This window comes from Salminus brasiliensis, chromosome 9 (assembly GCF_030463535.1).
Source record: "Salminus brasiliensis chromosome 9, fSalBra1.hap2, whole genome shotgun sequence".
In the NCBI taxonomy this organism is placed as follows: Eukaryota; Metazoa; Chordata; class Actinopteri; order Characiformes; family Bryconidae; genus Salminus; species Salminus brasiliensis.
In genome coordinates this window covers 15,141,755-15,165,090 of record NC_132886.1, presented here as the reverse complement: position 1 = coordinate 15,165,090, position 23,336 = coordinate 15,141,755, and the positions used below count along the sequence as shown (strand labels likewise).

The following is a 23,336-nucleotide window of genomic DNA, read 5'->3' as shown; positions in this document are numbered from 1 at the left end:
GCTGAGGAACTAGTACTCACTAAAACCCAATTCTGGTTTTAAAGCTTCAGCACGATTGAAATTTCCTTCTTCACTGTGTGATGGACACTTAATAAAAGGAACTTTTGACAGCACTTGCATTTAAACTGGTTGTCCATAATGTTTTTAGCTATTACTGATGTAGTTTAAGCATCACTGGAGACTTAACATATTTGACTTAACTATCCTTTTCATACAGTTTTTTAAAGAGTGTCCCTATATAATTAATTCAAATATGTGTTTTAGGGTGAAAGAGGTTTACCAGGAATGCTGGGTCAGCCAGGTGTACCCGGGTTTCCCGGACCAGAAGGACCAATTGGGCCTCGTGGACAGAAGGTCAGGAGCCAGATTTCTTATCAGTTACTAAACAAAATCATGGATCAATTTCTATTTATTATTGATTTTGTTATTATTTTAAATCAATATGGTGAATAAAGGAATGTGGACTCATTTGCTCATCTGCTTTTTGACCTAGGGTAATGATGGACCTGAAGGATCACAAGGGCCTAAAGGAATAAGAGTGAGACTGTTTCTACACAGCATCCCATAAAGTCAAACCCAGTAATGTCTTCTGTTTATGCAACCTAATTGTTTGTCTTTCTACAGGGACCTCCTGGGCTGCCTGGATTTCCAGGAACACCAGGAATCCCAGTGAGTATTTGTGATGAGCTTAATTATTATCAGTATCATTAATAATTTTATTTGTGGCATAATGTGTGGCATGAGTTAACAAACTTGGAGTCATTTTTACATTTGTATAAGGCCAAAGTAAGTATAAGGTTACTGGAAATTTGGCACATTTGTCTTTGCTCATTTATCTCATGTGACTAAGTAAGTAGGGGGGTGGCTTTTAATATTGGCCACCAAAATATTGTAGTCAGAAATAGTCAGAAGTTGCATTTTAGTTTTTGGCCAAAAATACAGCATCTTGCTGCACATGCAAAAAAACAGCAAAACAGTTGAAGCAAACTCCAGAGACGGCTATTACACTGAGGCCATCTGTAGCCAGTGTATTTCATTATGAAAAAAGGACCAAAAATTCTCTGTTGTCAACCACCTGGAACACCATAGCAAGCACTTAGCAACACTGTGGCAACTACATGTAATATTATAGCAACTTCTTAGGATTTCATAGCAACCACCTGGGATACCATAGCAAGTGTCTAGCAACACCATAGCACCATTTCAGCAACATCATAGAAATCACCCGAAATTCCATAAACCACCACCTAGTAGCCCTGTAGCACTCCACCAGCAATGACCTATCACTGTAGCAGTGACTGTAACACTATAGCGATCACCAAGCAACATCATAGCAACCACCTGTGATAGCATAGCATCCATGTAGCAACACCATAACAGTGTGTCATTAATTCCAGTTCTGGTTTCAGAATTTATTGATTTATTATTATTATTATTATTATTATTATTATAATTATTATTATTATTATTATTATTATTATTTAAGTTATTTATTTATTTATTTAGATGAGAGATGAGAAACTTTAGAAACTTATGAGAAACTTTTGTTTATTTCACTTCTGAATGACTGTGTGCTCTCACTTTCACAGGGTATTCCAGGACAGGATGGCCCTCCAGGTCCAAAGGGAATTGCAGGGTGTAATGGAACGAAGGTGTGTCATCAAAATGGAAAATTCAATGAGATAAAGTTAAAGATATTTAAATTAAAGATATTTCCAAAGAGTGGAGAATTGGTAAAACAGTGAACCCCTGTGGTCACATATTGAGCAGCCATGCAAGACAGACCTTGTATTAAAAGAAACATACAATTCCTCTGAACAGGGCATCAGACAACAGATGCTACTCATCTTAACCATGGTGTGTTTTGTTCGCAGGGTGAGATAGGACCTGCAGGATTTCCAGGTTCCCCAGGTATTCCTGGTCAGCCGGTAAGTGAAATACTTTTATGAGCAGACTTCTTCAAGTATATCCCCACCCCTCCAGTAACTGCTTCACTCCTGCATCTGTACAGTTTTAGCTCACCTCAAGGCCATGTGTAAATACAGGGCTCAACAGTCATTCCATGGTATGTAATCTGACTTTTCTGTTTCTCTTCTTGTTCATTTCTCTCCCTTCCAGGGCAATCCTGGTCTCCCAGGCGAGAAGGCAAGTCTTTATCTGACTGTTTTTCCAACCTAAGGATCAGATTAATCAAAACTGTTACCATACGCATATTTTCTTTTTATGTGAACCAGTTATTCTAACAGTGAAAAAAAGAAAAGCAGCTTTAATTTCACTGAAAATATGTGAAAAATATAAACCTTTTAGCACAGTATATAGAAAAGTAATACGCCTTACATTTATTTAACTTAATGTACCTCCACATTTAATACTAGGTGGGAGAATACAAAGCCTTGTATATTCAAAAGGGCAACTTTACAGAAGAAGGAAATAAAACTTAACATTCAGTGGAAATTAATGTAAAAAGATTTTATTCATTTTGGAGTATTTGTATTGGGCCATTCTTCATGGACACAATGTAAAGAACCACATCCAGATCCACATCACTACAAAAAGTGAAAGACAGCAAGAAATGAAGATTGCATATTAGCATTGCATAACAGCTATGGTCTGTATATTCAAGTCTGAGATAATCCCTCCATACAAGTTCTCTCCAGATCTATATGAGTGCTATGGAGAGGCAACTGCAAAAGCCAAATTATTTAATTACTGGCGCATTACGTGTGTATTCTAAGATATCTATTTTGAGATGTTTTTCAAATCAAATCACATCTCAAGATCTAATCACAGCTCTCCTTACAAATCTTAAGCTTCTAGCAGAAGAAGCCAAGACTAAAGGTTTTAGTTGTCCTGATGTTTAAGTCTAATATGAAATTTATATGTCTTTAAAACATGTTATATCATTTTTTAAGTGGAGTTATGAGGGTCTCTGAAGACCCTCCTCATCCCAATCTAACATCTTAACATCCTATCTAACATGATTAGTTGTACATGGGGAGGTTTCTCAGTGATTTTAGTCCAAATGTGCAATGTCAGGCCTTCTGGCTCAAAGCAGAAGCCGGTGGACCCCAGCCCAAAGTTCCCACCCTTTTAGGCTACGTTGACACATCAGATAAATTAATTAATTTTTTTATGTGATCTATAACTGACATTCATCTGAACGGTTCACACTCCTAAACTCCTAAACAGATTTGGGCCGTCTTTTACCTGCTGTGTGAATGTAGCCTCACAGTCTCCTCCCACATCCCATAATAAAACTGCACAGCTTTTATCTACATTACAGAATAGTTTAACATAGATATTGGTACATGGCTGCTTTGTGTTAATCACTAGTGCCAAGTGACCCACAGCAACACCCAAAATAAAAATGGGAAAATGGAATAATTATTGGCAAACATTGACAGTATATTGCTTTTAGTTGTATCATTTAACCTCTTTGTCTCTCTCTGTTTGCATTCACAGGGAGATCCCGGTGATGTGATCTCTTTAGACCGATTTGGATTGGCAGGCGATCCTGGAGATCCAGGCCGACCAGGCTTCGCAGTACGTGTGTTAGGAAACATGCACACTTCTGTTTTTATGAAGTCAAACTTGTACAGATATCTTATAGATTGGATTGTCGTTTTTTTAGAGATGGCAGGACATTACTCATATCTAAAACTTCATCTAGACTTAAGATGACCAAATGAAACTGCTCAAACCATATGGAAAGAACTGCATTGTCAGCAACACAACAAAACTAGAACCTTTTAATCAACTAAGCTCTTACATAGAAATAAGAGCTTAGAGCTTAGAGCTATTCAATTAATGTGTGTGGCTACTGTTATATGACATGACTTTCTCTTACTTGATATTTTAGGCTGGATTTGCTACAGAATCAGAGTGGATGCATTTGTTATTATTTTCAAAATCCAATATCAGAGTAGTGCAATGTCTAGTCATCTTGTTGTCAGCCCTCTATTGTTCTGGTGTAAACTTTGTTAACTTTGCACATGTAGGGAAATCCAGGACCTCCTGGGTTGCCTGGTCCTGTTGGTCCTGTTGGCCAGAGAGGTTACCAGGTAAGGATATATGTTTATATGTATGTATATATATATAAAATATAATATAAATTATAATCATAATGTCTTATAAAATCAGTACAGGAAAACTTTATTGTTCTTTTCTTTTTTTCAGGGTCCGGCTGGACCTCCTGGCCCACCAGGGCCTAAGGTAAGCATTGCCTGTATTTTTTTATTTATTTATGTTGTCTAATTCTCCAGTATGCCACATATAAACTAAACATTAATTTATTTAATAACATATATTTTGATATCATCTTATTTGTGTAGGGCAATATGGGATTGAACTTCCAGGGTCCAAAAGGAGAGAAGGTAGGGTAACCTCTGGCAAAGAGTGAGAATAGAATGTCTTTAATGTCGTACCTTAAAGGTTCTAAAGTCCTACTGTGAAACGTCTAAGTAGACTTTTATCAGGGAACAGTTTTGTGATTTCAGTGTGTGAATGTTTGTGTCTGTGTTGGTAGGGTGAACCTGGATTGAAGGGGCCTCCAGGGCCACCTGGGCAGGTTGGCGAGTTTACAAGTCAATTGGACACAGTCATTCAGCGAGGAGAGAAGGTACAATGATACTTAAGTTCAATATGTCATTGTCATATCTGTTGCAAACATGTACAATAGACTGTACTGACATAAACATTAAAAGCTGCAAATACTGGAGTTTGGAGATGTAAAGTATTCAGCGGTGTATATCTTAAGCTGAATAAATTATTGACACATTATATTAATGTTTAATATAATATAATAAAATGTCTTTAAAATGAAACTGAACAAAAAAGATCAGGTTGGTTTAGCATAGAGGGCAACAGCACTCTTTAGTTCTCCTTAGTTCGTAACGAGTCGTTGGACGAGACTAATGCTGTGTAATATGTTTCAAATATAAGCTGCTCTGGGTAATGAAGTCAGTCATATTCTAAAATTGTAGGTAGAAATTGTTGGTTGTTGGTTCCCAACTAGATTCTATTCTACTAGATTCTAAACTATTCCACTGATATTTCTCAATTACATTTTCTTCTGAAATAAATAAAAGTTGTGGCTCAATTATGTGCCAAGCTGTTTTCACATTGTTATGAATGTTAAGGTCCGAAATGGTACATTTGCTGTATTTGGCCCCTGCGGGCTATACAGCCTAATTGTGTTCTTGTATTTGGCCACCAGATGGCCCCACGTGTATGCATTTTCTTACTTGAGCCACCAGATGGCAGCAGTAATATTCCTTGATGCCTGTGTTAATATAAAAGAATATAGGGGTTCTTTAACAGTTAGTATCTGTATGATAAACAATGTATGTAGAGAAATACATTCACATGTAGACATAGGAATGTAGTTTGTAAAAATCCATAGTAGTTACAGGGAATGCTTTTTCTTCCTGTTACTTCCAGAAATGGGTCTTTGTTTAACTGCTGGGTCTATGTCAGTTTTTTTTTTACGCATCTGTCAACACTGCTTTGTTTCTAAATAATTTTAGGGTGATCGTGGCCCACCTGGACCACCAGGATATTCTGGCCTTCCGGGAACACCTGTACGTACTCTGTTCTTTCTTACGTCACTTATAGTACTTGGAGCCTCCATAAACCTGCTAAACACCTTGTCTGTAAAGCAATTTGATTTTTTGCTAGAGCATTTAAAGTTATGCTAAATGTTCTGAAATGTAATGCACATTATTGAATGAATATTACAACTCTAATGAGGCTGAACTTGATTGTCAGGGTCCACCTGGTGGTCAGAAAGGAGAGAAAGGGGAGCAAGGAGATCCCGGGAAGAGGGTGAGGGATAACAGTAAGACGGTGCTTTTGTGTTTTGGGATGTGTATGGGATGTGTTTTCTGACATTAATGCTTGTTATTCTCTTAGGGCAAGCCTGGTAAAGACGGGGAACCCGGTCCAACAGGAATTCCGGTGAGATTTCTGTCTTCAGCTCAAGTTAACTCAACATTTCCATTAAAACACATTGTGGGACACAGCTGGTCTCTTATTGGTCTTTCCTTTTGTGTTCTTTCTGCCTTTTTTAGGGTGCAAAAGGAGAGGCTGGTTCTCCAGGTTTTTCAGGAAGAGATGGCGAAAGAGTAAGTTTACACAGAGCTAAATGTTATTTTTCTCACGTAGTACTATAGTATAGTATTGTAGTAAAACTACACTGATGATGGTGGGTCCAGGTGTCCAGGGTCCAGGTGTAAAACAGACCTTTACTCTCTCTTAGGGTGATAAAGGTGAGCGAGGACTTCCTGGACCTCCAGGCGTGGTGAGTCATTAACTCTTTAATGATACAAGACTTTTGACCATGTGGGTTGATTTTATTATTCTATTTCTCATGAGAAATATATATTTTATCACACCTCACCTTTTGTCCAATACCTTGTTCAGGTCATCGGTGATCCGACCAATGGAAGAGAAGGACTGAAAGGAGATCAAGGTTTCCCGGGATCACCTGGGAGGAAAGGAGAAAGAGGTCCTCCAGGTACAGCTCTAAACAGAATTGTTACTACAGCATGAGCTCCTGCTTATAGTGGCAGGCAAGCAGAAAAGTCCACTTGAGAATACTTGTAGGCACATGGCGCACAGAACATATTCTTGATCGGTGGGCTAGGTAGCAGCATCATTTAAAGCTTTGAGATGCAGAGATCATGTAATGTTCATGTTTGTTACTTTAATTGTGATAGACGTAGCAGGTCCATAAGCCTTTATTATGTTATACATTTCTATGTTCTTTCATGAGCATAGAAAAATGGGTAGGATAGTAAATACGTACCAATAATTTATATAAGGCCACCCTTACCAGTCAACAAAGGACTACATGCATAATTAGTTATACTCAACCATTGAAATGACACAAGTGAAAGGAATACTTATGAAAAGTTTTAATTATGCAGACCAATTTCTGACCATTGGACAGCAGTACAGCGTAAATCAGCCTTCGTATTTAACCCATACACATGCAAGAAACAGACCAAATCTCTCTTTTTTATAGAACATGTACTTGTACAGTGTATGTATGAGGACTTTCTAACAAGCATTTTTCTTTTTTGTGTGGCCACTCCCAGGTATCACAGGACCACCTGGTCAGCCAGGTCTTCCAGGTGAGAGATAAACAAAACGATAGTTTTCCAAGCAGTTTTACAGTTTACTCACTATTTACCTTGATGTACTGGTTATGTATGGCAGCATAAATATGTCACATATGATTAAATGTCAAATATGTTTGTCACAGCAATTGGAGGTCCAGGTAGGCCTGGTCCCCCTGGGTTCCCTGGAGAGAGAGGACAGAAAGGAGAAGAGGGACAGCCTGGAGTTTCTTTACCAGGTCCACCTGGAAGACCTGGTTTGCAGGGTTTACAAGGAACACCAGGACTTCCTGGCCCCCCAGGAATATCCAGTGGCGGGGAGCCCTGCTCCAATGGCCCACCTGGCCTTCCAGGCCTCCAAGGGGACCGTGGTTTCCCAGGGGAGATAGGTCAGAAAGGTGAGTTGGCACTTTTTGATAGAAACAGGAATATGAATGTGTTCACAAGCTTGAAAGAGCTTTCCGTCACATCCTTTGTTTGATCCTTTAGGTGACAAAGGAGACACATGTGTACAATGTTTTTTAAATGGAAACTCCATCCCAGGACCAAGAGGTCCTCCCGGACCCCCTGGGCTTCCAGGTAAGAATCATTCATCACATCATTACATGTGCAAAGTTGCTTCATTGGTTAATCCAGAATTCATTATCAAGGCAGACAGGGGTCAAAACACAGGCAGTTTCATAATAACTAATCCAAATAACACAGCAAAAGTCAGTATCCAGATGGATCAGGAGCATGCCTCAAAACTCAAAAAGCAAAGCAGAGACATAATGAGCTCTGGACAGACTTAACAGACCGGAGTGCACCTACATCTCTCCTGCTTCTGCGTATGAAAGCAGCTCTGTAGCACCTACGTCGTTCTCACAGCAACCCATGTAGATAGGGTTGTGATGTCTGGACATGCAAATCCGATCTGATCACTCACCAGGAACAAATACAATTTGCCTGCAGTCTGTACATAGCCATAGAGACGTATAAAGAACCCACAAATTGGTAAAGAAACCTTATATTAGGTGAAGGCTCTTAAAGCCTTCTTTAATCTCTTTTACATACAATTATTCCTTCATTCATATCACCTTTATTTTTATGAGCGTATGCTTTCTAATAATCACATAAAGCCAGTCATCACATACACATGTTTGTAGATTCACAAATCCTGCATAAAGAAAAAAAAACTTATAAAGAAATGAGAAGTGCTTTCTGCAAAGCATGTCTGGCTGTGGCTGAATGTTGTGGTCTGTTTGTCACAGGTGATCCTGGTATTCCCGGTGCTAAAGGAGACAGAGGGTTCCCGGGAAACACAGGCCTTGTGGGCCCACCAGTAAGTGCCTTCACGTCAGATATATGTACCTCTAAGAACACGATAACTCAGTTTCATATACCTAATGTCATCTAAACTGTCCTGAGGAGCTGGGACATGACCCTTATGTTTGTTTCTCAGGGTTTACCAGGAGTGCAGGGTTTTACTGGAGAACCCGGAGAGAAGGGTGATCCTGGTGAGGCTCTCCAGACCGACGGTGTAAAGGGACAGAAAGGAGATACAGGCTTCCCTGGACCTCCAGGTCTGCCTGGGCTTCAAGGAAGACCTGGTCGTGATGGATATCCTGGAGCACCTGGTCCCAAAGGAGCACCTGTGAGTATTGGGAATGTCCTTGATACATCATATTAAAAAGTGGTCCTAGGTTTTTGGTTTGGTTGGGGTTTTTTTGTACCAGGGGTATTGACCATTTGATCCAAGATCCACCTAAATTGATAGGAAGAAGCAATTTGATTGGCATGCAATACAGACAACCACAAACTGTAGTTTTTGAGGCAAGTGATGGTTGGTAAAATGTTGATACAGCAAAAAATGAAATCAACATGATAATTTTAGTTTGTTATTCTGAATATCATTTTTTACTTGCTTGTTCCTACCAGGGTTCTCTACAGTTGAAAGGCGAGCGAGGTCCCTCGGGTGAGCCTGGTCCCTTGGGTTCTCCAGGAGACCGAGGACCTCCTGGCCCTCCTGGATTCGGCCTTCAGGGGTCACCCGGAGAAAAAGGAATTCAGGGCGTGTCAGGAAGGTCAGGAGTTCCTGGACCACCAGGTACGATTAGATGTCGAGCACAGTAAAAAAGCTATGTTTTTTGTTTGCATCAGTGAAAAGATGATCTTGATTGACAGTAACATGATGATAATCGTTTTAACCGTTGGTGTCATCTTGTAGGTCCAAAAGGTGAACCAGGTCAGTCTTTCTCTGACAAAGGTGCCCCTGGACCCCAAGGACGTGATGGAGAACCTGGTCCACAAGGAAATCCAGGTAAAACTACATAAGCTGTGGTTTGATTTCTGAACTACAGATATGTGTAATGAATGCTGCAGGACATGTCTGTGACATCTGGTGATAAATCTGACGGTGTCAAATCCTAAGATTGGATTATTTACTGTACAATAAACATGCTTCATAAAATTGTTGTTGTTACCCTAGCCAATTGAAAACTAGCTGAGTAAGCAGATGAACTAGCTGAGAAAGGGATGTCTTCAATTCAGGCATACCCAAACAATGATCTGTAGTCTCCTTTAGAGTGAGATCACATCCCGTCTTTGTAATCTCTGTTTTGTGTACTGCTGAATGTTTCATAATGTCTTTAACCCTCTGGGGTTGATGAATGTGCTGGTGTGTAAAATTTGAAGTTTCTGTTAATATGGTTAAAAAAAACTGACCAGTGGACTCTAAGAAACTCATTTTCTGCATCTCGCCGTGTCTGACTAGTGGATTTGTGTGTCAGGTTCATTTGTGTAAACCTAAGACTCTTGTAAATTATTACAAATTATTACATGATCATCTCGTCACTCAATGCTCTAGGGTTGCTCTCGGCTTCTCATTACAGAGACAGCTAAGATTTTTTTGATATTTTGATGTAAAACATGTGGTTATCATGCTATACACAAGAGCTTTTTTGGGTGATTTTAAAAATGCCCTTAGACCCCAGAGTGTTAATATTGTCAAGCACTCTTAACTTCCTGTTCGTGATCTTGATTGACTACAGCTGGTAGATTTTCCGAATCTACATAGAGTTTGCACTTAATGAATTGACCAACACAATAAATGGTAAAAATGTCTGAGTACAGGGAAATGAAGTACATAGGTAAAGTGTGGAACAGTAAGTAAAAGTCAGTTTAAAAAAAAAATCCAAGTAATTTTAGAGCATTTCTATTGGTTAATTCAGCATAAAAATCTGATGCAGCTGCTAGATTCAAATGATGTTAAATAGTTAAAAAGGGCACAAATGGATATACTCCTGTTGGTGTGAGCAATGTTCACAGTTAGTGCTAACTGAATTTAATTTCTTTGCTTGTATAGGAAACCCAGGTCTACCTGGACAGCCTGGTTTCCCAGGATTACCTGGAACGAAAGGAGAACCTGGTCTCCCAGGTATTGGCTTGCCAGGACCCCCAGGTGCTAAAGGTAAATCCCTGAACCCACTGAAACTGCTATTAACACTTATTTAAAAATGGAAAAACTCTGGAAAAACAAACTCTTAAGACCTGTCATCAAGTCTATCTACACCTCCACTCCTCATACTTTTTACACATACACTGCTCAAAAAAATAAAGGGAACACTCAAATAACACATCCTAAATCTGAATGAATTAAATATTCTCATTGAATACTTTGTTCTGTACAAAGTTGAATGTGCTGACAACAAAATCAAATTTATTAACCAATGGAGGCCTGGATTTGGAGTCACACACAAAATTAAAGTGGAAAAACACACTACAGGCTGATCCAACTTTGATGTAATGTCCTTAAAACAAGTCAAAATGAGGCTCAGTATTGTGTGTGGCCTCCACGTGCCTATATGACCTCCCTACAACGATCTCATCTCATCTCGGTACCTAATGGCAGTCAGGCTACCTCTGGCGAGCACATGGAGGGCTGTGCGGCCCTCCAAAGAAATGCCACCCCACACCATTACTGACCCACTGCCAAACCGGTCATGCTGAAGGATGTTGCAGACAGCAGATCGCTCTCCACGGCATCTCCAAACTCTACGTCTGTCACATGTGCTCAGTGTGAACCTGCTTTCATCTGTGAAGAGCACAGGGCGCCAGTGGTGAATTTGCAGATCCTGGTGTTCTCTGGCAAATGCCAAGCGTCCTGCACGGTGTTGGGCTGTGAGCACAACCCCCATTTGTGGACATCGGGCCCTCATACCATTCTCATGGAGTCGGTTTCTAACTGTTTGTTGGCTAACAGGGTTGTTGCCCTCCTACGGCCTCCTCCATGTCTCCTAGTGTACTGGCCTGTCTCCTGGTAGCGCCTCCAGCCTCTGGACACTACGCTGACAGACACAGCAAATCTTCTTGCTACAGCTCGCATTGATATGCCATCCTGGATGAGCTGCACTACCTGAGCCACTTGTGTGTGTTGTAGAGTCCGTCTCATGCTACCACGAGTGTGAAAGGACCACCAACATTCAAAAGTGATCAAAACATCAGCCAGAAAGCATAGGTACTGCGAAGTGGTCTGTGGTCCCCACCTGCAGAACCACTCCTTATTGAGTGTGTCTTGCTAATTGCCAATAATTTCCACCTGTTGTCTATTCCATTTGCACAACAGCATGTGAAATTGATTGTCAATCAGTGTTGCTTCCTAAGTGGACAGTTTGATTTCACAGAAGTTTGACTTACTTGGAGTTATATTGTGTTGTTTAAGTATTCCCTTTATTTTTTGGAGCAGTGTATTTATTTAGCTTTATAGTTGCTGCTGGATAATGATAATAAGTTAAGAATCACACATTTCACAGGATTCCCTGGTATTGCTGGAGGTCCTGGTAGCCCTGGGCTCCCTGGTCCACCAGGTGTGGATGGACTACCTGGTCAGCCTGGATTTAATGGACCAAAGGTAAGCATTTGTGAAGCTTTGGATTTGGCTACTGTAAATTCTGTTTATGGAAAAGAGTATCATACAGAACTGCACAAAATAATATACATTAACCACCATATTTCATTTCCACGTTCTATAATGTTAATCTATAATGTAGAGCTCATTTTAGAAAAAGAGCTAATTGGAGATATGTTTGTCAATGTCTTGCATCCCCGCTTTCAGAGATGAAAGAGTTTTACAGCAAAGCCTTAAATATAATTTATTATGTATATGTCCATAGGGAGAACCTGGTTTCGGTATTCCTGGCCCTCAGGGCCCCCCTGGGCTCCCAGGCAGTAAAGGCACACCTGGACCTAAAGGTGATCCTGGTTTCCCTGGTAACACTGGTAGCCCTGGCCGACCAGGTGCTGATGGTGTTCCTGGAGCCAAAGGTATGATGCAAAATCAGCTACAGCTGGACGTATAACTAGATTTTAATGCAGATGTTGTAATATGAGTTTTTCTAAAAGAAAGTAACAGTAAAACACACAATGTTTTATTGATGGCCTTACGTTTTTGCCGCAGGCGATTCTGGTCGTCCTGGTAACCAGGGTCCCCCTGGCCCCCCAGGCCTACCTGCTTTTGGTACGCAGGGTCTCCCTGGACCCCCAGGACCTCCTGGCCCTATGGGCCCTCCTGGTAAGTTTATAAGAAGATACTATATGTGGAGCCGCCACATGATATTGTGCCACTCTAGGAGAAACACAATTGTGACACCTCTGTCAAGTCTGCACAATCAAAACAGGCAACGCCTTTACAAAAACAAGAACAACAAACACACACACCGTGCTCCAGCTGTCCGGCTCAGGTCTTCCTGAAACATCTTGTGAGCCATGCAACATATAGTCGCTTCAGCAGTGTGCCTGAAAAAACATCAGAGCTGCAATGTAGAGTCACTTTCGCAGTGGGCCTGGAGTGTCTTTTGTGCTGCGATGTAGTGTCAATGTAGTGGTGGCCCTGGAACATTGCAAAGTCGCTTCAGCGGTGGGCTTGGAAAGACATCTGGTTCAAAGTGGACTTGCATCAGCAGCAAGCCTGAAAAAACATCCGAGCTGCAATGTAGAGTCACTTTGGCAATGGCCCTGGAACATCTCCCGAGCCACAATGTAGCATCACTTCGGCAATGGGCTTAGAACATCTCACAAGTTCCAATGTAGAGTCATTTCGACAGTGTACCTGGAGCACCTTCTGAGCAGCAATTTAGTGTCTTTTTGACGACGGGCCTGAAACATTTTCCAAGTCGTGATATAGTGTCGCTTCAGCAGGGTGCATGGAAAAGCATCTGAGCCGCAATCTAGAGACACTTTGACAGTGGGCATAGACGAACATCTGAAGCGTATTGCAGACTCACTTTGGAACATTTTCCGAGCTGCAATGTTGAGTCACTTCAGCAGTGGCCCATCTTCCGAGTCACAATGTAGTGGCAATCGACTGTGGGCCTGGAAAACTTTCCCTCCACAGGTAGCCTTATCTATAGACAGCAAGACCGTTAACACTAGGGGATTTAAGAAGCTCAGACAAAGCGCTTACATTACACTCCTTATTTGATTAACATTGATTTAATAAAGGATAGCTTTATCTAGTTATCATGAGGGTATTTTGTGGGTTTGTACAAGGTGCAATCAGTTCCAGTGTCTTTACTTATAAAGGTGTCTTCCTCTCCATTACAGGTTTCCCTGGTGTCAACGGTGAGAAAGGAGACACTGGTCCCCCGGGTCTGGGCATCCCAGGCTTTCCTGGTGACCCAGGAGCCTCTGGTTTCCCTGGACCAACAGGTCCCCCTGGCCCCCCTGGAAGCCCTGGCATTAATGGTCAAGATGGACTACCTGGACTCCCTGGTAATATACAATTATGCAAAGCATCATTAGTCTTTTTTTTCATTGTTTTTGTTGAAATTTAGGTTGTCAATATCAAATGACTTTGCTATGAACTTTCCCTGTCTTTCTGTGACCGATATCTAAAGGACAAAAAGGAGAAATGGGTGTAATGGGTGCTCCAGGACCTGCTGGTAACTCTGGCAACCCTGGTGTCCCAGGCTTTCCTGGACTAAAAGGTTTGTTTTATTTTATTGCCGACTCTTCAAAAGCGTATTTCAAAATCGACCACTGGTCCACATATGGCTTCTCTGTCTTTTAAGGTGATGATGGCCTCCCAGGACGGCCAGGTGGCCAGGGCTTTGAAGGCTCTAAAGGAGACAAAGGGGAACCAGGTATACCAGGCCCACCTGGCATCAGGGCTCCCTCTGAAATGCTAAAAGGAACGAAGGGAGAGCCAGGACCTCCAGGTAGGTGGCTACAACTCACATATGTGGCAAAGGCAAGGTCCTGTAACACAAAGGTGGAAAGACACACATGATATATGTATATATCTTTCTTCAGAATATTTTATCATTTGAAACATGTCCACATGTTTGATGATACTGTGATATATGTATTTTCTGTCTACGGTGATTAATCAGAAGTAGGATTAGCATTTATGTTTTATCTTTCTCCCATCAGGTCTTGGTGGTCTTCCAGGTACAAAAGGTATTGCTGGTCTCCAGGGAGACCCAGGACCCCCTGGATTCGATGGACGGCCTGGTTTACCTGGACCCCCAGGTAAGTTTTCCTTACTTGCCTTGTGGAACCTCTCACTTCTGCACTTGATCTGAGGAGACCAGATCAGTGTGTATTATTTAAGCAAGTTCTCAAACATCCTCTGCTTAAACCAAAGGCCCCAAAGGAGATTCCGGAATCCCAGGATTACAAGGTACTCCCGGTGCTCCAGGACTGAAAGGCAGCATGGGCGAGATGGGGCTCCCTGGTAAGATGTGGCACAGTTCTTTCTGTAAGGTGAAATATGAAATTATGAAGCCAGACTGAGTAAGTTCCTTGTGTGACAGGCCCTTCTGGAGTTAAAGGAGGTCCTGGTCTGTCTGGGCAACCTGGACAACCCGGAGCTCCAGGAGCACCAGGATTCCCAGGTCCTAAGGGAGAGCCTGGCACACCAGGATTTGGACCACCAGGGTTTCCAGGGCCCAAGGTAAAATTAGTATATCTGTATTGTATTTGAACAGTAGCATTAATAATTTTTAAGTGTTTTCTTGTTGTCAGTGAGTTTTAATTTTTTCATTTTGCACTTGTGTAACAGGGTGATGCTGGCTCTCCTGGTTTCCCTGGGGTCCCAGGGCAAAAAGGTCAACCAGGGTCTTCAGGTCTTCCAGGATTACCTGGTAACCCTGGAACAAAGGGTGACCCTGGCATTCCAGGATTTCAAGGTAGAGTACAACCAAATATTGTTCTGTCTGGTCCTGATATCTAGTCCACAGATAAACATTCTTCCAAACTGTGCAGACAGATTTAGATTTGTTACGAGCTGTTCTGATGAAGGATTAACATAATGTGTTTTTTATACACTTCAACAAAATTCTTTTATAAACATAAATTAAATTCCAAAATTCTTATTCCTGTTGGCTTTAGGTCAACCTGGTAGCCCTGGTCCTAAGGGTTTAGATGGTGCCCCAGGTGCCCCTGGCCTGAATGGAGCACCTGGAAGGCCAGGAGAGCCTGGCTCACCTGGCTCACCTGGTTTTCCTGGAGATAAGGGTCAAGCCGGTCGTGATGGTATTCCAGGACCTGCAGGAGTAAAGGGAGACCCAGGTAAGATTAATAATGCAAGAGCTGTACTATTTCAGAAAGATGAAGATGTGGGTCCACAAAAGCTAGAAATTGCAAGTAATGCTAATTTAGCATGATGCACATGGACATTTTTTGGCCATTCTAGATTAAATTTAAAGCTTGAAGACATTACCGATGTTTTATTTGAAGCTTGTAACATTATCAAATAATCTTTAAATCTGTATTACAAATACAATTGTTTATATAAAGTACAATTACATTAAAACCAGCTGATAACAAGTGTCTGATAGACATTTTCCTTCCCTGAAGCTTCTGCATTGCATCGATGTGAACTAAGGCAGTTTTTATTCTTTATCTTTTTAGGTCCACCAGGTATTGGAGGTATAGGTCCTCCTGGTTTCCCAGGGTTGCCAGGTAAAGTTCTTTCCAGTAACAAACTGCATTACTCTTCAGTACTTTATGTTGCTTTATTTTTAGGTTAACACTAATGTAAGAATATAGTTAACTGTAACTTTCTATTATAATACAGGTCCTAAAGGAGACCCCGGTGCATCTGGTCTACCCGGTAGCCCTGGTTTCCCAGGAGTAAAGGGTGACGCAGGATTTCCTGGTTCACCTGGCAGCCCTGGTCTTCAGGGGTCCCCTGGTCCTCCTGGTCAGGCTCTACAGGGGCCTAAAGGTATCTCAGGTCCTCCTGGTCCACCTGGAAGATCCGGTAAGTTCTCCTGTCAAATATGAAATACATTCCAGAGTCCAACCCTGCATCTTGAGATCTTCTGCTCTACAAAGTTTACATCCAGTGTCAAAATAATACAGAATTTGTCTGTTATTGAAATGATTAGAAATAGCTTTATTGACTGGGCCAGGTGTGTTTAGGTTAGGGTTGTAAATTGAACTTTGCAGGACATTAGTTCTTTAAGAGCAGGGTTGTCCTCATTGGTTGCCTCTGCTGTCTGATTCTCACAGTGGTAAACTTGCTATTAGCTTTCTGATAGGAATAAAATAATAATAATAATAACACAGTGCCTAGTATAAACTGCATTGTAATTGACACCTTAATCAATCTGTGGCCCACCGGCATGTATTAAGGAGTACTACTTCTTAGTGTAGTAAAAAGCCTTTCTGTGTAAATGGGTTAAGACAATCTGAGCAAATTGGATCAGACAGTAGAGTGCTATTGTTGGATATGTTTGGTCATGTGATGTGCGTGATTTGCATGGGATGTTGCACAAATCAACACAAAATGTTTCGCATCCTTGTCACAATAAAAAAAAACAACCAGAGAGCACGAAATCGAAGAGACCTCACACATACACCATGTCATATTCATTTCGGTGCACGCACATCTTTCTGTCACCCACTTTTTCCCATCATATGTATATATCAAAACTGTGTACGGTTGAGGGGTTTGCACGCACCAATCGTTGTGTTTCACAGGGCCCAATGAGCATGGGTTGATCCACAATGTCTACGTTTATTTGCTGTTTCTGTTCTGTTTATGTCTGTTTATGTGTTTCATCCATCCTTCCATCCATACCTCCTCATGTGTCCTCACTCCCTGCCCTCAGTCTCAGTCACAGGGTTCTGTCTCTGTCTGCTGTTATACGGAATTTAGCCGTTTGAAAAGATCACCAATAATGTGATGTCAAGTGTTTTATGTGTGTGTGTTCACCTGCATGGGAAGTGTATATTGTATGTACAGTTATGTATGTTTAAAAGTAAGGCCACCACAGAACTTTCCAATCTGAGCTCCATGAATCACAGTTAATTAAGACAATCATTCAAAATTCATGAATAAGTACTTTTACTGTCTTTGTACAGTTTTACAGTTTATACGGATAGATTGGCTCTCTCCTAAACTCTTTTTGGAAACAAAATTGGCTGTAATTTATTCTTAATTACTAAACAGAGCCCAGATTTGGGTAGGATCTGTGAAGCTAAAAGTGTGCCCAGATGCACTCTGGGTATAACATACCTCATGTTTCCTGTGGCATCGCTCCCATCGGATGACGCCTGATGATGACAGGCCTGACAGGTCAGATTCTTCCGTGTATAATAGATTCTTTTGTTTTTTTTATGATTTTTACTCTAATTCTGATGTAAATGTACTGATAGGAACAAGTAATCTCACTAGGGTGCCCTGTGTCAAGCCACCTTGCCTCTTGGGGAAGACATTGAGAACAAACCAATAACTGTAGAAATAAAAAAATATAGGAGATGTGGTTCCATTCCCTTCCGCTCTATAGAAATAAAAATTGTCCTTGTTGTCAGATTTGAAACCAGAGTCTGCACAGTATAGACTAAAGGTCTACTTATTTGGTTAGATACACACATTTCTTATTATAAAACATACAAATATAAGCACAGACAACTGTAATATAAGACAGATAACAATGAGATGGAAAATGGGGAAATGTTTTTATTCATATGGGGATGGACAAAGCTACAGATCATACTGCAACCAGCCAGCAGAGGCGCTAGACCTGAGGTGGATTCACTTTTTGAGAGACATTGCGCTGTCCATATTTTCCTACAGTCATTGGAACAAACTATAAAATAAATCTGTATTGCATACATGCCACGTAATAAGCAATAGTCTCTTAACTGACACCCCATATTTTCTGAAATGTGTGACCTTATTATTGAATTAGATCATGCTAAGAATGTTATTAATCAGCCATTAAAAAAGTTTGATTGGCACTGATACCATACTATGTGCTGTAGAAAAATATGACAATCCCAGATCATGTGTTGTGAAATAACACTTTTGTGGAGGAAGTTTGTTCCAGTAAAATCAGAATTATCTTTTTTTTTTAGAATTGTCAAAGGGCCTATATAATGAGAAAAAAAACATTTCTTCTTATAAAAGAGTTTCATTAAGTGTGTTAATGTACCATTCAGTCTCAGATCTCAAATATGCTGCAAATACAGCCTGTTTCAATTTCAACATGTTGGCATACTATAGCTGCCTTCAAGCTGATGCTGATGCATTTTGAATGAGTCACATCAGAACAGAGGTCATTTACAAATATCACTCCCATAGGCAGAGTAACATGCTGGTCCCATGTGGACCTCAGGCATGACGACAACGTAGAAGATATGGGTCCTTTAACTGTATGTGCAGTATAGCAGGTTTCAGAAAGCTTTTGAGATAAATGTGTCTACTAAATTTTAAAGTATTTCAGTGTTGATGTTTGCTTTGTATGCTCATGTGAAACAGCTCGGTGACTCTGTGGAGGCAAACACAAAAATGAGCTTCTTTTGCAGTTTGTGTTTGCCCCCAAAATGACTGAACCTTGCTAATGATCGTTTAACCATGTTGCTATGCTAACTGTTGTTCTTGTTTTAAATCTGCATTTTGCAACCGGTCTGTATCTCTCTCTCTGGAAATTTGGGAACCTGTTGACCTTTGACCCCAATATAGGTCTTCCAGGTTAGATACCTTGGTTTGATGCCTACCTTCATGGTTCTCTGCACCTCTTCCTCCACCTTTTTAATCTTTAAAACACCTTTTTATCAAATTAAAGGCTGGGTTTGGCATGGACATACACTTACTGTGTTAATGTTGTGACTTTCTTTCTCTTAAGGATAAAGTTTATACAGCACTCTTTAACCACAATCTGCAAATGACCAGTTCCTGACAGAAACACATATACTTACCCACACAAACCACTGCAGATACATGCAATCAAACACTAAAGTGTCATTTGTATTATTTTGATACACTATATGTTTAAATGTTTGTGGACACCCCTTCTAATGAATGCATTTGGCTACTTTAAGCTGTACACATAGCTGACACAGATGTGCAAATGCACACACACTCAGCTTGTCTAGTCCCAAGGATTACCAAAAGAATATGACTGTCTGGAGCAGATCAACATGAAGCTATTAGCACCATGACTAATGCCAGCTGTGGAGCAGTGGAACTGTCTTCTCTGGAATGATGGTGCACCATCCTGATATCACTAACATTCTTGTTGTTGAATGAAATCAAATTATCACAGCTATGCTCTAAAATATGGACAGTAGAGACAGTTGCTCCAACAAAAGCAGGATAAACTCTTTTTAAATACCCTTGATTTCAAAAGAAATGATGAATGAACAGGTGTCCCAATACTTTTGTCCATATGGTGTATTTTGTTGGCATGCTGTGATGTGGCACTTCTGACGTGAGGTTAAATATGTTCAGGAGTAATTTAATAGTGAGCAGATCAATAAACAGCACTTTTATCTTGATGCACATTAAGGTCCTCCTGGTCCAGAGGGTCCGCGTGGACTTCCAGGAAACGGAGGGCAGAAGGGTGAGAAAGGCTTCCCAGGAATACCTGGATCACCTGGCCGACCTGGAGAGAAAGGAGAAACCGGATTTCCTGGCCAATCGGTGAGCTACAGGATGAGTATGAAAGAAGACTGTGTAAATGTATAGTGAGCATAAGGCTGCATTAGGGCTAACTTAGTTATGCTTTATAGCTCACGTTCTGATGGTTGGTTTAGTAGATATCATTTCTAACACTAAGAGAGAGATGAGATTGGTGACATTTGGTCTCTCTTTCTTTGTAGGGCCCTTCTGGGGCCCCTGGAGTCCCTGGATTCAAAGGAGACATGGGTATTCCAGGCGTTGCTGGATTCCCTGGTTAGTCATACCTAAATGCCATACTATTGCTCTGAATTCTCACTGTATTCCTGCAGGTTGAGTTACCTGCTGTATGTCTGTTCATTGCAGGATCTAAAGGTGTTTCTGGGCCCCCTGGACCTACTGGTCTTATTGGTGACACTGGTGACCCTGGTCCTCCAGGTATGTCCTAAAGTGTACCAAAATGTTTGCCATTATCATTTCCTCTTGTCTGAACGTCTCCCCTAAGTTTTTTTTCTGTTTGCCATTACTAGGCCCTCCTGGTAACCCAGGCGTAGCTCCGCCACCCATTGTGGTGAAGGGTGATCGAGGACCTCCTGGTCCCCCTGGCCCCCCAGGAGTTCGGGGTCTGCTAGGACCGCCAGGGTTAGTGGGTCTACCAGGTCAGTGTTTTACAAACAGCACCTCAGATCTGTACTGGTAAGTGCAACTTAACTAGATTAACAGAAGTCTGTGACTGATCTTGCGTCCTTTTTTATAGGTCAGCCTGGTTCCCCTGGTGACACAGGTCCAGATGGACCCCCAGGATTCAGTGGCCCACCTGGAAAGAAAGGTGAAACAGGACAACCTGGGCAGCCAGGTAAGGGTTAAGTCTTACACAAAGTCATAAAGCTTGTAGCAGGGATTAGTCTAATCTGTATGAGTCATGTGCTGTTTTGCCCTATTATGTATTTCATGGTGAAGACAGACAGTAGCTGTCCATGTCTTTTGACCTTCATCCTGACAAACCACCTCAAAAAGAAGATGTAAAGATCCAAGGAAGATTTACCTCACTCCTGTTTTTCTCACCACCCCATTGCTGTTACTGCTTTTAGGAGACCGAGGTTACCCAGGCCCTCCAGGTGCAGATGGTCCTCAGGGATCTCCTGGAAGTCCAGGTTTAGGCTCGGCCGCACATGGCTTTCTGATCACACGTCACAGCCAGAATACAGAGGTACCAAATTGCCCACCTGGCACCAGTAGCATCTACGATGGCTACTCTCTGCTCTACGTGCAGGGCAACGAGAGGGCCCATGGCCAGGACCTAGGTGAGAGAACTAGAAAGTCGTTCTTTGTAAAGGGTAACAGTCTTATTGCACTTAACAATAGTTCTAACACAAAGGCTGTCACATACAGTCTTCTTTACATTGATCAATTAGTTTCACGTATGTCTTTGCCTCACAGTCTCCATTTTCTTCTGCCTCTCTTAGGTACTGCTGGAAGTTGTCTGAAACGTTTCAGCACCATGCCTTTCATGTTCTGCAACATCAACAATGTGTGTAATTTTGCTTCACGGAACGACTACTCCTATTGGCTCTCCACCCCTCAGGCTATGCCTATGAGCATGGCCCCCGTCAAAGGCGAGAGCATCAAACCGTACATCAGCAGGTAAAAGACGAACACAAAAGCAAACCCACAGACACAGAGTTTGAAGTATGAGGTTCTTCAGTGACGTCTAATGGATATTGTTGTGTATGTGTGTGTGTGTGTGTGTGTGTGTGTGTGTGTGTGTGTGTAGATGCTCTGTTTGTGAAGCACCAGCCATGGTGATTGCAGTGCATAGCCAGACCATCCAGGTGCCAGAATGTCCAGAAAACTGGATCGATCTGTGGATTGGCTACTCCTTCATGATGGTACACTCACTCTTCATCTTACTTTAAGCACAAGCTTGTATTTTTGGGTATTAAAACAGCTTTATGTAAGAATTTTACCTTAAAATAACAACTTCAAATCGTTTTGAAATGTAAACTTGACTTGTGATAGATAGAATAGTGCCTTCCCAATCTGAACCCGAAATGCCTGCTGCTGTACTATGTAACTTTGGTATAGCATGAAAGAGACCTCTCACGAGAACGCTGCGTAACCACTGAGTCATACTTATGTCCATGTTTCTTTCATGGTTCTGTCCCAAAGCTTTTAGACAAATGCATGTTTATGGCTGTCCAAAAGGGGGAGCTAAAAGCACAGTTTGCACTGACAGCAGTAATGCAAACGTGAATTACACATTTTTTCCCCAACTGCAGGAGGAGCCCAGGTGCCAAAAAAACAACAATTTCCCCATAATGCTGTGCCAAATAAGATTTATATAGATTTTTATAAGTCATATTAATTTATGATTTAATGATTTAAATAATTAATTTAGATCATTTCATTATTTAATAGATAAAACATATGTATGCATAATGTATCCTTGTTTAAATTATTAAAAACAATAATAAAAAATATTTCATATTTTATTTCTTTTTTTCCTCATTCTTTCTCCAGCACACAAGTGCAGGTGCAGAGGGCTCTGGTCAGGCCCTGGCCTCTCCTGGTTCCTGTCTGGAGGATTTCCGCTCTTCTCCCTTCATCGAGTGCCATGGTCACGGAACTTGCAACTACTATGGCAACTCCTACAGCTTCTGGCTGGCTACTGTTGACCAGAATGAAATGTTCAGGTAAAGAGGATGCAGAAAAGATGAAGTGTTACTGTACGGCTCACCATGTCTTTTTTGTGTCACATAGCAGATGCTAAAGTGGCCACATGGGTAACTTTTGATAGGAGAAGATTTTGCATAGCATATTGTCCCCCATACTCTTCTTAACTTTTTGTTATAGGAAATCAGTGTAAAAAGATCATTTGTTTAAAAAGAGATTTTGTCATTTTGAAATCAGTATATCAGCAGGGAAATGTGCTGAACCCTGCAACCCGCCCCCCTCGTCCACCCCTGATGTTTAGGAAGCTAGGCCCTGTGCACTAACTCAATGCTTGACTCCTGCCTTTCTGCCCCTATCAGCAAGCCACAGTCGGAGACGCTGAAAGCAGGGAACCTCCAGACGCGCGTGAGCCGCTGTATTGTGTGTATGAAGAGGACAACGTAACATAGCGATGCTAACGCTAACACTAATGTGGCCCCTTGCCAGGGATCAGCCATCATCACCATGGCGACTGCAACAGTTATGTTGAGAAACAGGTGGAATTCCAATGGTGCATTATCTTCAAGTTCAACTCTATGGTGCTACTGTGCAACACAGCAACAAAAACTGAAAAATAACTAGTCTTTACTTTTTTCCTTTTTTTTTCTTTTTTTTTTTTT

At 41.3% G+C, this 23,336-nt stretch overlaps 1 protein-coding gene across 1 annotated transcript in view; it reads left to right on the top strand.

Annotated features, from left to right (window-relative positions):
• col4a5 (collagen, type IV, alpha 5 (Alport syndrome)) overlaps nt 1-23,336 on the top strand; it is a 51,428-nt gene extending 28,092 nt beyond the window's left edge. The window contains exons 3-50 of the mRNA XM_072687560.1: nt 265-354; nt 494-538; nt 625-669; nt 1,590-1,652; nt 1,875-1,928; nt 2,119-2,145; nt 3,463-3,543; nt 3,999-4,061; nt 4,177-4,212; nt 4,332-4,373; nt 4,526-4,618; nt 5,526-5,579; nt 5,767-5,823; nt 5,911-5,955; nt 6,069-6,122; nt 6,257-6,298; nt 6,421-6,514; nt 7,098-7,133; nt 7,265-7,516; nt 7,608-7,697; nt 8,369-8,439; nt 8,560-8,751; nt 9,036-9,204; nt 9,325-9,417; nt 10,462-10,566; nt 11,909-12,006; nt 12,269-12,419; nt 12,553-12,666; nt 13,698-13,865; nt 13,991-14,080; nt 14,165-14,311; nt 14,526-14,624; nt 14,740-14,829; nt 14,909-15,048; nt 15,157-15,283; nt 15,486-15,665; nt 16,008-16,058; nt 16,174-16,359; nt 19,895-20,028; nt 20,208-20,280; nt 20,371-20,442; nt 20,535-20,663; nt 20,762-20,860; nt 21,096-21,308; nt 21,471-21,648; nt 21,779-21,893; nt 22,525-22,697; nt 23,037-23,336. Coding sequence (XP_072543661.1) covers nt 265-354; nt 494-538; nt 625-669; nt 1,590-1,652; nt 1,875-1,928; nt 2,119-2,145; nt 3,463-3,543; nt 3,999-4,061; nt 4,177-4,212; nt 4,332-4,373; nt 4,526-4,618; nt 5,526-5,579; nt 5,767-5,823; nt 5,911-5,955; nt 6,069-6,122; nt 6,257-6,298; nt 6,421-6,514; nt 7,098-7,133; nt 7,265-7,516; nt 7,608-7,697; nt 8,369-8,439; nt 8,560-8,751; nt 9,036-9,204; nt 9,325-9,417; nt 10,462-10,566; nt 11,909-12,006; nt 12,269-12,419; nt 12,553-12,666; nt 13,698-13,865; nt 13,991-14,080; nt 14,165-14,311; nt 14,526-14,624; nt 14,740-14,829; nt 14,909-15,048; nt 15,157-15,283; nt 15,486-15,665; nt 16,008-16,058; nt 16,174-16,359; nt 19,895-20,028; nt 20,208-20,280; nt 20,371-20,442; nt 20,535-20,663; nt 20,762-20,860; nt 21,096-21,308; nt 21,471-21,648; nt 21,779-21,893; nt 22,525-22,697; nt 23,037-23,121 — 4,905 coding nt within the window. The 3' untranslated portion in view covers nt 23,122-23,336. The remainder of the gene's footprint in view (nt 1-264; nt 355-493; nt 539-624; nt 670-1,589; nt 1,653-1,874; nt 1,929-2,118; nt 2,146-3,462; nt 3,544-3,998; nt 4,062-4,176; nt 4,213-4,331; nt 4,374-4,525; nt 4,619-5,525; nt 5,580-5,766; nt 5,824-5,910; nt 5,956-6,068; nt 6,123-6,256; nt 6,299-6,420; nt 6,515-7,097; nt 7,134-7,264; nt 7,517-7,607; nt 7,698-8,368; nt 8,440-8,559; nt 8,752-9,035; nt 9,205-9,324; nt 9,418-10,461; nt 10,567-11,908; nt 12,007-12,268; nt 12,420-12,552; nt 12,667-13,697; nt 13,866-13,990; nt 14,081-14,164; nt 14,312-14,525; nt 14,625-14,739; nt 14,830-14,908; nt 15,049-15,156; nt 15,284-15,485; nt 15,666-16,007; nt 16,059-16,173; nt 16,360-19,894; nt 20,029-20,207; nt 20,281-20,370; nt 20,443-20,534; nt 20,664-20,761; nt 20,861-21,095; nt 21,309-21,470; nt 21,649-21,778; nt 21,894-22,524; nt 22,698-23,036) is intronic.